Source organism: Ictalurus punctatus, chromosome 13 (genome assembly GCF_001660625.3).
Source record: "Ictalurus punctatus breed USDA103 chromosome 13, Coco_2.0, whole genome shotgun sequence".
NCBI lineage: Eukaryota > Metazoa > Chordata > Actinopteri > Siluriformes > Ictaluridae > Ictalurus > Ictalurus punctatus.
The window spans coordinates 8,440,639-8,453,283 of NC_030428.2; the positions used below are offsets into that span (position 1 = coordinate 8,440,639).

General features: G+C 39.7%; 1 protein-coding gene across 1 annotated transcript in view; it reads right to left on the reverse strand.

Annotated features, from left to right (window-relative positions):
* pcdh15b (protocadherin-related 15b) overlaps positions 1–12,645 on the reverse strand; it is a 226,517-nt gene that overhangs the window by 91,376 nt on the left and 122,496 nt on the right. The window contains exon 19 of the mRNA XM_017482601.3: positions 8,937–9,065. Within this exon, the coding sequence (XP_017338090.1) occupies positions 8,937–9,065 (129 nt within the window). The remainder of the gene's footprint in view (positions 1–8,936; positions 9,066–12,645) is intronic.

Sequence of the window (12,645 nt, forward strand, 5' to 3'; positions counted from 1 at the left end):
CAGTACAATAACCTGGTTGCAAAAGTGTGCACACCCCTTAACTAATATTTTGTTAAAGCACCTTTTGCTTGTATTGTAATACAGCTTATGTGTTTTTTGGGTGGGAGTCTAGTTAACAAGTATATCTTGATTTGTCTTGATTTGCCAATTTTATTCCACTCTTCCTTGCAAAAAGGCTCCTATCAAATTGGGATGGAATCTCCTGTGCACAGCCCTCTTCAAGTTACTCCACAAGTTTTGATGGGATTTAGATCTGGGCTCTGATTAGACCATTCTAAAACACTGATTTCTTCTGAAGTCATTTCTCAGTTGACTTGGATTTGATGCTTTGTGTCATTATCGTGCTAGAAGGTGAAAGGTGAAATCATCTTCAGCTGTCTAACAGAGGCCTGCAGGTTTTGTGGCAAAATAGATATCGTTTTACTAGTGCTGCTACAATATACCTTACAGTTACAGTCCATGTTTACAGTCCTATTCTGTTTATCTATAGTTCTGTGTATTTACTGTCCTCTGTATTTATCATTTTGTTCTGTCTTTTATTGTTTGCACTCGTCTCTCACTGTTGTGTATTCGCACTTTATGTAGTCTTATGTACTGTTCCGTGTTGCATCATGGTCCTGAAGAAACAATTTTGTTCCAATGTACACAAGCTATATAGTGGAATGACAACAAAAACCCACTGGACTTAATTCTGAGCACAGTCCCATGCCCTGTTATAAAAAAGTGTGCATACTTGTGCAAACAGGTTACTGTACTTTTTTTTTTTTTTTTTTTTTTTTTCTTCTTTTTTCATTTTCCTAAAATGTTTCTATTTGTGTTTCACTTAAAGTTTTTGGTTGTTATCTCATTAAAGGAGAAAAAAGATCTGGCATGACTTATCTTGGTTTAATTTTTTACATAAAACAACCTGCAATTTTCACAGGGTTGTGTAGACTTTTCTTAATATTCAACATGGGTTAGACCTAAATCAAACCCTAACCTTGACCTCAGAAGCCATATTGAAAACTTGACTCTTTAAGGTTTATAAATAAAGGCTGCAGTTTCTGTAAAGAAGTCATTTTCCTCATGAGGACCAGCCAAATGTCCTGACAAAAGTCAAAACTTTGGTGGGTCCCCACCAATACATAAAACATGCCCACACACTTTCTCCAAATTTAAGTCTAAGTATTTGTAAGAGTTTGCATTTGGTCCATGACATGGCCTTTGTAAATGGAGACTCCTATATTCAAGGCCCTAAAAATCATTATTAAATAATAAAAGATTGAATTGTATTTTATAGCATCAGAAAACAAGACACAATGTTCAATAAAGTACCTCTAAACTGTTGGGATTCCTCTGTTAATTAAGGTATAAAATCTCTTTAGGATGTTTGTCAGATGAAATATCTGAATAACTGTAGGACTGGTGATGACATTGTCCCTTTTACAACTCGCTATGAAAGCCTAGCTCAAAGCATAGTTTTCCTTGTGCTCATCTCCGGTTTGGGCTTAATATTTATAGACACGAAAATTGAAGCGTGTCCTTGTTCAAATGTCGAATTTGGCTTGTTTATAACAACCATATTATAACGAAAGTAAAATCAGAATAAATAAAGTAGTTAAGTATTTTCTGTATATAGATGATTGACAGCTCTGCATGCATAATGTGAGAAACTGTCTTGGCTGTATGCAGTTGGTTAATGAGTGTAGTAAATCATTCGTGTTACCCAGATGACATAGTAAGGCAATTAGTCTACAAAAAAAAAAAAAAACCTCGGATGGCCTGCAATTGTACAGGAAATATTTCAGCCATTTTACATCATATACAAACAAATAGTAAGTGCAAAAGTGTAGATTCTTCAAAACCTTTGGTCATGGCTTCCCTACTTTGAACAAAAATGAACACAAAAATTCAGATGGGGTATGCTTTCCAGACAATGTGGAGGATGTCTGTAGTAATTATACTCTCATAATTTGCATGAGATAAGCAATCTCTGTATAAATAACAGTGTCATCCATGATCTGCATATGGATGTCAAATATTCCATGCATACATACCGATTGCTCTGATCTTTATTATAACTTCTTGTTGTTAGTAGGTCACATGACCATAACATGTCTGTAGGCTATACCTGTGCTAATTTAATTTAACAGAACCCCCTTAAGTGTTGCTTCTCTGACAAATTCTTTTTTTAAAATTACATTTACAGCATTTGGCAGACATCCTTATCCAGAATGACTTACATTTATCTCATTTATACAACTGAGCAATTGAGAGTTAAGGGCCTTGCTCAAGGGCCCAACAGTGGTAGCTTGGCTGGAGCTTGAACTCCTGACCTTTTGATTAGTATCCCAGAGCCTTTAACCACTGAGCCACCACTGCTTCATTCGAATTCCATCTATATTTAATTTTTCTGCATTTTAAGCTCAGCCAATACTTGGTTTTGTTTAGCTTTTGGTGCAAGTTGATAGTTGTGTTTCTACTGATAAAAAAGCACAAAATCCTCTTTTCCAACATGTAACATTGACCAAAATGTCAATTTGGATTGGGTTATTTCCATTGGTCATTTTATAAAAGGTAAAATAAGCTATAATTTCTCCAGACACATGCACATGCAGGCTGTAAATAATTAGTGACTGGTAATAATTGCATTATCCAACCTCCCCATATCAAACTAGACCAATCACAATATGAGGATCTTAACCTTAGTCCAATAAATCTGAGTGAGTTAGTGAGTTATAAGCCAGGTTCATAAGGTGCTTCATTTTAACGCTATTCGGGTAAAGCAGAAGTGAAAACACGTCTTCAACCTCGTTGAGCTGTTCACTAGAGTGATGCCTGGGACTGTTTTTTTTTTTATTTATTTTTTTTTTATTAACAGTTACACCCACCCTCACAGTTGTTGCACCTCTCTGCCATATTTTCTAATGAACATAGTTGTTTGTTTCCCAAAACCACTGTGACCATGACCAGGATAAAGCATTTACTGAAGACAGATTACAGTATCGATCTAAACACTACAGTGTTCAAGCAAGAATATTCACAATAATAAAAATAAAAACATATTTGGTGAGAAATTATAAAAATATCATGTAGGATATAAAGTGAATACATTTATATACACTTTATATACACTAGTCATCTGAGTGAATGTGAAAGTCAGTACGTTTACATGGACAACAATAATCCAATATTAACCCTGATTAAGACAATACTCTGATTAAGAAACTACTCTGTGAACAGCAATTTTTAATTACCTTAATCCGATTAAGGTCATACTTAAAGTAAACACAAATCGAATTAAGACATGTGGAGTGCTCCTGTTTTAGTTGCATTGTCGACGTGTATTACAGACATGTAATCACCTTAATCACATTATTAACGTCATGTGAGCGTTTTCACCGCATTTTGTGACGGACACGATCACACACAGCAGTGCTCAACTGTTTTACGGCAAACAAGAGAGCACGACTGCGTCCCAAACCGCGTACTTACCTACTATAGGCCTATAATAGGCGAAATACATGTATCTTGCGTACTATATAGTAGGTAAGTATGCGGTCATCGTCTCATGTAAACACCTTAATCACAATATAATCTTATTCAGAATAAGGTCAATAATTAGATTACTGCTGTCCATGTAAACGTAGTCAGTGTTACTGCAATACTGGTGTATTAAGCATATGTCCAATGAACTTATCCTAAGAATAGACTCTAATGCATAATAATATCCCAGCACATTGAAGAATTGTTGTACAGGAAGATCACTGTTGGTAAAAATGAGCTCCTGTACTGTTCCTTGCTAGGATGGTGCTCTGCTGTTGGGCATGGAGAGGATGTGATGCATTATCCAGGATGGATAATAATTGAAGAGATGAATGAATGGTAAACAGTCGAACATGGAAAATGCACCTCACAGTGTTACCTGAGTATCTAGTAACATGTCAATCAACATGACCTTTATTTTGTCCCACAAGCTTTTATTGCCTGCCCCTGCCTGCATGAAACTAAAAAATGAATTGTCCTGATGCACACTGTTCACCACTTTCCTTTGTCAATACATTTTTTCTTTTTTTCATATCACTTTCACTTTTCTTGAATTAATGTTTCTAGGAGGTCCTTGATGTGAGCATCCATTGTTATTCTCCAAAGCCAAGCAGAAACCAGTAATGAAAGCAGACATCTTCACAGTAACCAATTAAAAGTTAATTAAACCCAAAAATAAGCATGTTATAGATTTTTCCTTGCCATGCATCCCAACACCAGCAGCAAGTGGCTGCAAATGAGTCCTCTGAAATACATAGAAAGTGGGGGTCATGCAGTGTCCAAAAGAACACGGATAAACTACTGAATGGCTGAGCTATCAATATCCATATTGCATTGTACAGTTGAGAGTATAGTCAGTTTACCTTATTTACAAGATATTTATTACCTCATCTTCAGTTACTGCCTTATTCTAGTCAGAGTTGAATACACCTGGGAATACAGGTCTGTGTATCCAATCCACCTTGGTATGTTCTAAGAGGCTGGGAGGAAACTGGAGAACTTGGAGTAAACCTACATGAATATGGGGAAAAATATGGGGAAGGCAGAGACAGTAAGCCTAGCTCAGGAGCTGTAAGACAACAATGGTATCCACTGTGCTACCATTCCACCCATCAAGGAGATAATATGTGCTAAAAGGGACAAGATACTGCCAGTAGACATTATTACACTTTATTACACATAACTTTATTTGTGGAATTTAATGTTGTTAATTCTTTCTATTTCCAGATCTCTTGAGTTAATACTGATGTCTGGTGGAGAAATGTTCTTGTAAGAACTCCAGGACTGTAGCTATTGCGCAGTTCACTGTGTCTACAGTGGATCCCTGCAGATGGGAATCTCCCAAGGAGTGCCATCTCACATCTCACAGGGATATTATCTCTCAGAACCATATTCGAGCTGGCCAGTAAGGTGCTACTAGCAGCAGACATAGACTGTCTTGGCGAACTCTCGCTAGAACTTGTGGGAGCAGAGTGAGTGAACAGCGTACAGATTTGACCTCGGTCACATGTGCACCATGGCGTCCAGCCCTAATTGTGCGGGAGGAGTGAGGGCGAACCACAGCGGGCCATGTGTTCGTCTCCTCAGAGGCGAACACATGCCATCCCGCTTGGCCAAACCTCGCCGCATGGACTCCAACACTTGTGGATGGAGCCACCCTGCTCCACATAAGGGCCGCACCCGAGACCGTGAGCTGGAGAGCTTTCTAAGACTGCGCTCCAGCCCATGAGGGAGGTGTCTCTCATTACCGTCTTGCGCTAAGGAGACACCCCTAGAGTGTGACCCAAGGCTAGAAACCGGGGACACTCAAATTCTCAGAGCACGTAGGCGTCGCCACGTGACACTGATTATTCTGAGAGGTTTCGTCCAAGGACAAAACCCCCAATTTCTCAGCCACCATTGAACGGTCTCCTGTGCAATAGGCCCATAAACGCCAATAGTCTCCCAAGATCCAGCTTTATCTTGCTCAGTGTTGATAGGGGATAGACATGCCATCATCGTTGTAGAATCATTATAACCCCTAGAAAAGTTGTCCACTGCACTGGGGAAAGCATACTTTTCTGAGATTCAACCTGAGCCCAAGCTCTTCATCTGGGCGAGAACAACATCTCGATGTCAAACCACCAGTTTCCTGGATCGTGCTAGACTTATCCAGTCCTCCAGGTAGTTTGGTACACAGATGCCCTGGAGTCACAATGGAGCCAGAGTGACATCCATGCACTTTGTGAAAGTGTGAAGGGATAAAGCTAGCGATATTTCTATGTGGAAATATGCACCTTTTAGATCTATCGCCACAAACCAGTCCTCTCTGTGGCACGATAAGTTTGAGCGTCAGCATCTTGAACCTGTATGTCCGAAGAGTATGGTTCAGATGACACGGATCTAAAATTGGCTGCATACTCCCATCTTTTTTGTGGACCAGGAAATAATGGCTGTAAAAACCTCCCTCCCTTAGGGAATGGGGTACATTTTCTATGGCCTCATTGTCCTGGCTGTCTGCGGGGGTTGGAGGGCTGCCATACTCACCTCCTGGGTCTCCCTCGCACTAGTGCTGGCCCAGGCTCCATTCGTGGATGCCCGGGTGAGCTTGAGACAACAGGGAAGGAACTGGCTTTTTTGAATGCCGCCATATGTCGAGCTCACTCATCAGGTCTGCTTGGTAGGCCTGCAACACTGTCATTGTCTGCAGTGACCCACAAGCAAGACTACTACTGCATAGGCTTGCCCACCAATGCCACGGCGGCCTTATGCGGTGGTTGGGATGCATTACCTGCCGTCGATGGAGAGAGGTAGCTCGCAAGTGCCTCCTCCACCTGAAGCACACCTAAATATCCATGCCGTTCATTACCCACAATGGCTGAATAATCCAACATCGTGGGGTTATAAATATGGCTTATGCATGGTTTTCCCCCAGAAGCCTGATATTTTGTCATGTACTTCTGGAAGACAGGGAAGTTTCTGCAAGTTTCTGTGAGGGATTTACTTTCACTGGGGAGAAAAAGGCTCATCCAGCCTTAGTAATCACTTCAAGCAGCTCTTTATACGCTGCTCTCAGTTTTTAGCACATCCTTCTGGCTCCTTGGAGTCAGAGAGAAATTATTACTATTATTTTTGTGTGTGTGTGTGTTTTTCTTCCCCTTTTGGCTTTCCATGGCGAAAGGAAGAGCTCCAAAATCCAGCAGAGAGCCAAACCCGGAAGAGAGAGCAAGAGATAGAGCAGCGCTCATCTCCGGCTCCTCTTCCGGATCCATAAGAGATCCCCCGAACCTGAGACGGCTAGCTGCCTCGGCAGCGGCCGACTCAGATCCGCGAGGCTCTGAAACCCAACTCGCTTCGTCTTCCGAGAAGCACGCAAGTCGTGAGCTGAGCTGCTTAATGTAGGCATTACCATGTGCAGCCTCTTGAGGCTGCCATCACATGCTACACTCCTAAAGACTTCACCCAGAAAGTGTGCACTACTCCCGTGTTGAAACGGGAGCAGGTGTAACACACTTCCTGAATTCTTTCTCGCTCATTACTTCCCTCTCTTTTCTTTTCTTTTTCTCTAAAAAAGGGATAGAAAAGTTCAGAGATTTTGAGAAAATATGAGTAGAAATGAAACGTTTTTTGTCACAGAAACAACAGACATGCAGTCTCGCTGAAGGTAATAAGGCAGGCGGCGTGGTTCACAGTTGCCATATATATATCATGCAACGCGCTTAATTGCCACATCACCTGATCATGGCAGGCCTATAAGTAGAGGCATGATTTTACACAAGCTTCAGATACCGGTCACGCGCACAAGGCGCTCCCCATACTGTTATGCTAAATGCAACGTTGAAGTTCCCTTTGAAAGGGAACATAAATTAATAGATTTTGTCTTTTTTTTTTTTTCAAAAAAACTTTACTAATATTATAATTACACCTCAGGGAAGATAATATAATAATAATAATATATATTTTTTTAAAATTCATGACCCCGTTAAGATATGCACACCTTCATCCCTACTTGTCACTGCATCTCTGCAGCTGAATCAATAGTGCACTCCAAGTTGTTGCCTGGCAAAGAACACTCTGAGTAACACTAGTGCTTGATCTGTAAGGGCTAAAAATAACTATTAAAAAAAATTTTATTTTAGTTTTTAATAGCGCTTTTGCATTTTTATTTTTTGATTGCAGAATTTAATTTCAACAGCCGTTGCACATAGTCAGCGTGGCTTTTCACACATATGTGAAGCAAATCTGGTTTGTGAAACCTAGCTCAGGTCCCACACAAATACTACTGGTAATAAAGATAATACTTCTGGGGCCACGAAAGTTTAGTGGTTAGCACGTTTGCCTTGCACCTCCAGGGTTGGAGGTTCCCTACTCCACTCTGTGTGCATGGAGTTTGCATGTTCTGCCCTGCTTTGGTGGGTTTCCTCCAGGTACTGTACAGTGGTTTCATAGCACAGTCCAAAGGCATGTTTTATAGGCTGATTGGTATCTATAGATTGTCCGTAGTGTGATTGTGCCCTGCAATGGGTTAGCACCCCATCCAGGGCATCCGCCACCTTGTGCCCTGAGTTCCCTGGGATCGGCTTCAGGCTCACCACTTCCCTGTGCAGGTTAAGCAGTACAGAAAATGGATGGATGGATAATACTTATAGGTGTAGCACTGTGATTGGAGTTCATATTTTTAAATGTATTTCTATATATTCCATCTAACAAAAACTGCCATAGTGGGTTGAACAGTTATGACACCTTTCCACCCCTGATGCACATACACAAAAAACACACAATGGATAAAAGAAAAGGCTAAACAACAACAACAACAAAACACATTCTCTTACAAGGTTACTATTTGAGTCCAGTGTAATTTCCCCAGGGCTCAGATGTGTACCTAAGAAGCTAAGTCAATAAACAGATGTCTGCATTATGTGTTATGTTCTGATTACGCCACTGACAGAGCAGACCTATTCATCTCGACCACTAATTAGATCTTGTAGCTTAACAAAGCTGCTCACTGTGGCATGTCCCTGAAGGTGACACATTATTTAAATTACATTTATTTAATTGTGAAATTATAAAGAGCGCAGACACTTGGGAGAGCCATGCTTCTGTGCTATGACAGAAGGGTGAGGTGAAGTCACTGGCACTCTGTCCATCTGCCCAGCGGGTGCTGATTAGGGTTAGACTTCACAAAGCCACCTCCAGACAAGGAGCTCTGCTCAATTATATGAGCACTGACAGGGATGATGTGGTGAGGAACAAGGTGTGGAAGCTTAAATATACACACCTTCATGCACCTTTACATTTGCGCTGTGGAGCCATTTCAATAAATCACCATACAGATAAATACTGCTGTGAAAAAGGAAGGCACTGGAATTGGAGAAGCAAACAGATTCAGGAACTTTGGAAAATAAATATGCAGCACATGCATGTGTGCTTACCTTTACTTGACCAACAAAAGCGTTCGCCTGCTCTTCCGGAACAGTGAAATTTTGAGGCAGCAATGGATCAAACATGGGGTCGTTATCATTCACATCAGTCACCAGTATGTTAACCTTGGCAATTGAGGTCTGGAAATAAGAAAACATGAGGTTAGAACTATCTGCTTGACAAAATCAGTTCTCACTGTATAGTCAATTTTAGAATTAGTACCAGCTTTAATGAAATGCATGCAATGCAGTGATACACTATATGGCCAAAAGTTTGTGGACTGCTGACCAATCACTCCCATATGTTCTTGTTGCACATCCTATTCCAGCTTTAGTCCGCCCCCTTTGCTGTTATAACAACCTCCTCTGTTCTGGAAAGGCTTTCCCTAGATTTTGGAGCATGGCTGTGGATAAACAATCATGCTTACTAGAATTCAGCCACAGTGAAATCCAACATGTTTTCCCAGAACACCTCACCATTATTGGTAACCCTATAATGAATATTTCGTGAAAGCTCCCCTGGAGAGAATAATAGCACTGAGACTCTTTGTGGAATGTCTAACAATGTCTAAAAATTATGGATTTTGGTCTGCCCCTCCATGCAAAACATAATTAAGTTCTTTCAAATTCTTGGGTCTGTGCATGTGGACTTCATGCTATATAATATTTCTTAAGAATGGCAATATGTTTAATGGTAAATTTATTTTAAAAAACAATCCTCAGTGCTGTCAACAAACTTCGGAAATTATTGTGCATATTGTATAGTTTACATAATTATTTTTGCTAATTGTTTTTCTGAATAATTCAGGCACTGTATATATTCCTACTCTGAGGAGACAGCATGTGAATAAATCTCGCCCTTAAACAGCTGAATGAGATTAATTTAGCCTATGCTTGGCGGGGGGCCACTGTTTGCTTTCATAAACAAATATCCCCTTCCACTGATTAATTTACAGAGATCCAACAAAATTGATAACATATTTGCAATCATCATCAAGCTGTGAATGGAGCCTAATGAATAACTTCCACAGCTGCTGGTCATATTAGCATTTTCAAAGGCTGAAAATGGCAGCAACCAAATCAGCTATAGCTCAGGGGAAGGCAATGATGAACTTTTCTCAAAAGAAGAAAGACATTTCTAAGAAGAAATCACAGTATTCTTCTACAGTACCCTTCACTAATATAGGAACCCTTGGTAAACATGAGCAAAGAAGGCTGTGAAAATTTTTATTAATTGTTTAAACTTTTGATCTTTTGTTTACAATATCACAAAATACTCTCCTCTCATAGATATCAGACAATTACAAACAAAAAAGCCTCTACTCTTATCCAGAAACAAACTCAATTGTCCTCGGTTTGCCAGACATTAATGGAACATCAAATGGGATCGGGTTCTATGGTCAGATGAAACCAATATAGAGCTTTTTGGCAATAAATACCAGAGATGGTTTTAGAGCACACAGAGAGGTAGCCATATGGAAAAGTACCTCATGCCCATGGTTAAATATGGTGGTGGCTTTTTAATGATTTGGGGCTGTTTTTCTGTCAGAGGGCCTGAACATTTTGTTAGGATGCATGGCATTATGGACTCAAATATCAACAGATATTAAATGAAAACCTGACTGCCTCTGCCAGAAAGCATAAAATGTGCCGTGGTTGAATCTTCCAGCTGGACAATGACCCAAAACATACATCAAAACCAACACAAAATGGTTTACTGACCACAAAATCAAGGTCCTGCCATGGCCAACCAAGTCCCCTGACTTGAACCCCATAGAAAACCTGTGTGGTGAACTAAAGAGGAGAGTCCACCAGCATGGACCTTGTAATTTGAAGGATCTGGAGAGGTTCTGTATGGAGGAATGTTCAGAGATCCCTTGCCATGTATTCTCCAACCTCATCAGGCATTATAGGAGAAGATTCAGAGCTGTTATCTTGGCAAAGGGCGGTAGCACCAAGTATTGACTAAAAGGGTGCCAATAATTGTTTTTTTTTTATAAGCCTGTGTTTCGTTTGTAATTGTTTGATATCCATGGTAGCAGAGTATTTTTATGATTTTTCTTTTCAAACAAAAGATCAAAAGGTAAAACAATAAAGACAATTTTTCAGACTTCTTCGCTCATACTTACCAAGGGTGTCAATATTAGTGGAGGGCACTAACATATATATATATATATATATATATATATATATATATATATATATATATATATATATATATATATATATATATATATATATATATTATATAAAAACCTTTGTTCTACTTTGTTCCAAAAAGCCCTCAAATTTGGTCATTTTTAGTTTGCAGTGGGGGAAAAAGTATTTGCTCTAATGTGTGAATAATGCCATACTCTATTTAAATTACAGTTGTCATTGTACCAGGATTCTCTTCCATACCAGTGAGACTATCACTAAGCTGGCTGTGATAGTGAAATGCTTCATTGCATTCATTAATATCAATCCTCCTCTACTGCATATTCTGTAGAAACTGCAGAAAGACTCCCAAGTTCCCCATAAAATATTCTAGTAGGTGTACTACAATAAATATGGACTTAGTGTTTTAGAGGTAAACTGCAGAGTTGAATGTTTCCCCTCAGCCGTCCAGGATTTTGATATAACCTAGAGCTATAGAACTCATATTTAATGCACTGACTCAAATGAAACTTGAACAGTCTTTGAGAAACTGCAGGGAGTTCTGGGAGATACAAGAGCTATTTCCATTACAAACTTCTCTTCCATCAGCTCAGCCTATTCATATCTCTCCACGCCCAATTCATGATAGACTACTATTACACCCACAAAGATACACAGGTCTCTAATATCTCTAATAAGTCCCAGGGGTGAAAGAAAGTACAGTAAATTAGATGAGCTCTTTCATTGCTCCATGGAGTTCTTGGTTAAAGGTTTTTAATGGTGCTGTGTTTGACAGATTGTGGTTGTAAATATTTCATGCTGTGGTTATAAAGCCTGCTGAGTTTGAATTAAGCCAGTGTAACACTTACTGTGAGCCAGGCGTGACGGCGCTTTAAGCTCAAAGACAAACGTGCTTGCTTTTCAGTTTGTCAATGATGTTTACAAAGCAGCATGGAATCGCTCAATGTCTCTCATAATGAGGGGAATTTTTTACACATTTCCATAAAATGACATTAAGCTCAGCATACACTACGCAACTCGTTAACTGACTGCAAAAACAAAGAGCATCTCACTCTATATGCCAGTTTTGTTACAGAACGTCTTGTCTCTTGTCATGCATCTCACTGGACTCATTTGTGCCTTTACAAGAATCGTAATCCTCTTTGTCTATCAGAGTGAAGTATGGTAGAAGGTATTTTTACTTCCACATGCTTGTCCACCATGCCGTGTGCTAATACATGTTGTCGATATTGTCTCATTTTCTTCTAACTTTGTCAACATCTTTTGCCTGCATCAGTTTGATTCCATCACTGACAACCTCACACTACACTACATGAATGCTTTCACTGGCAAAAATTAGAACGCTTAAGATTGACTCATTTGCCAGGTACTGATCAAGCTAACCAATCTGGAAATTTGCTGATTCAAAGACAAAACAAATGGAACTAACAGCACTGTTGTATACACCCAGCATAAAAGAAAGCATGTTTAGCAAGAATATAGACAGAAATCTGACAGGTCTGGCTTTTAGTGCTGCTGCGATAACTCTGCCCCTTACTGAGCACAGCAAGCAAAAACAGCTCTC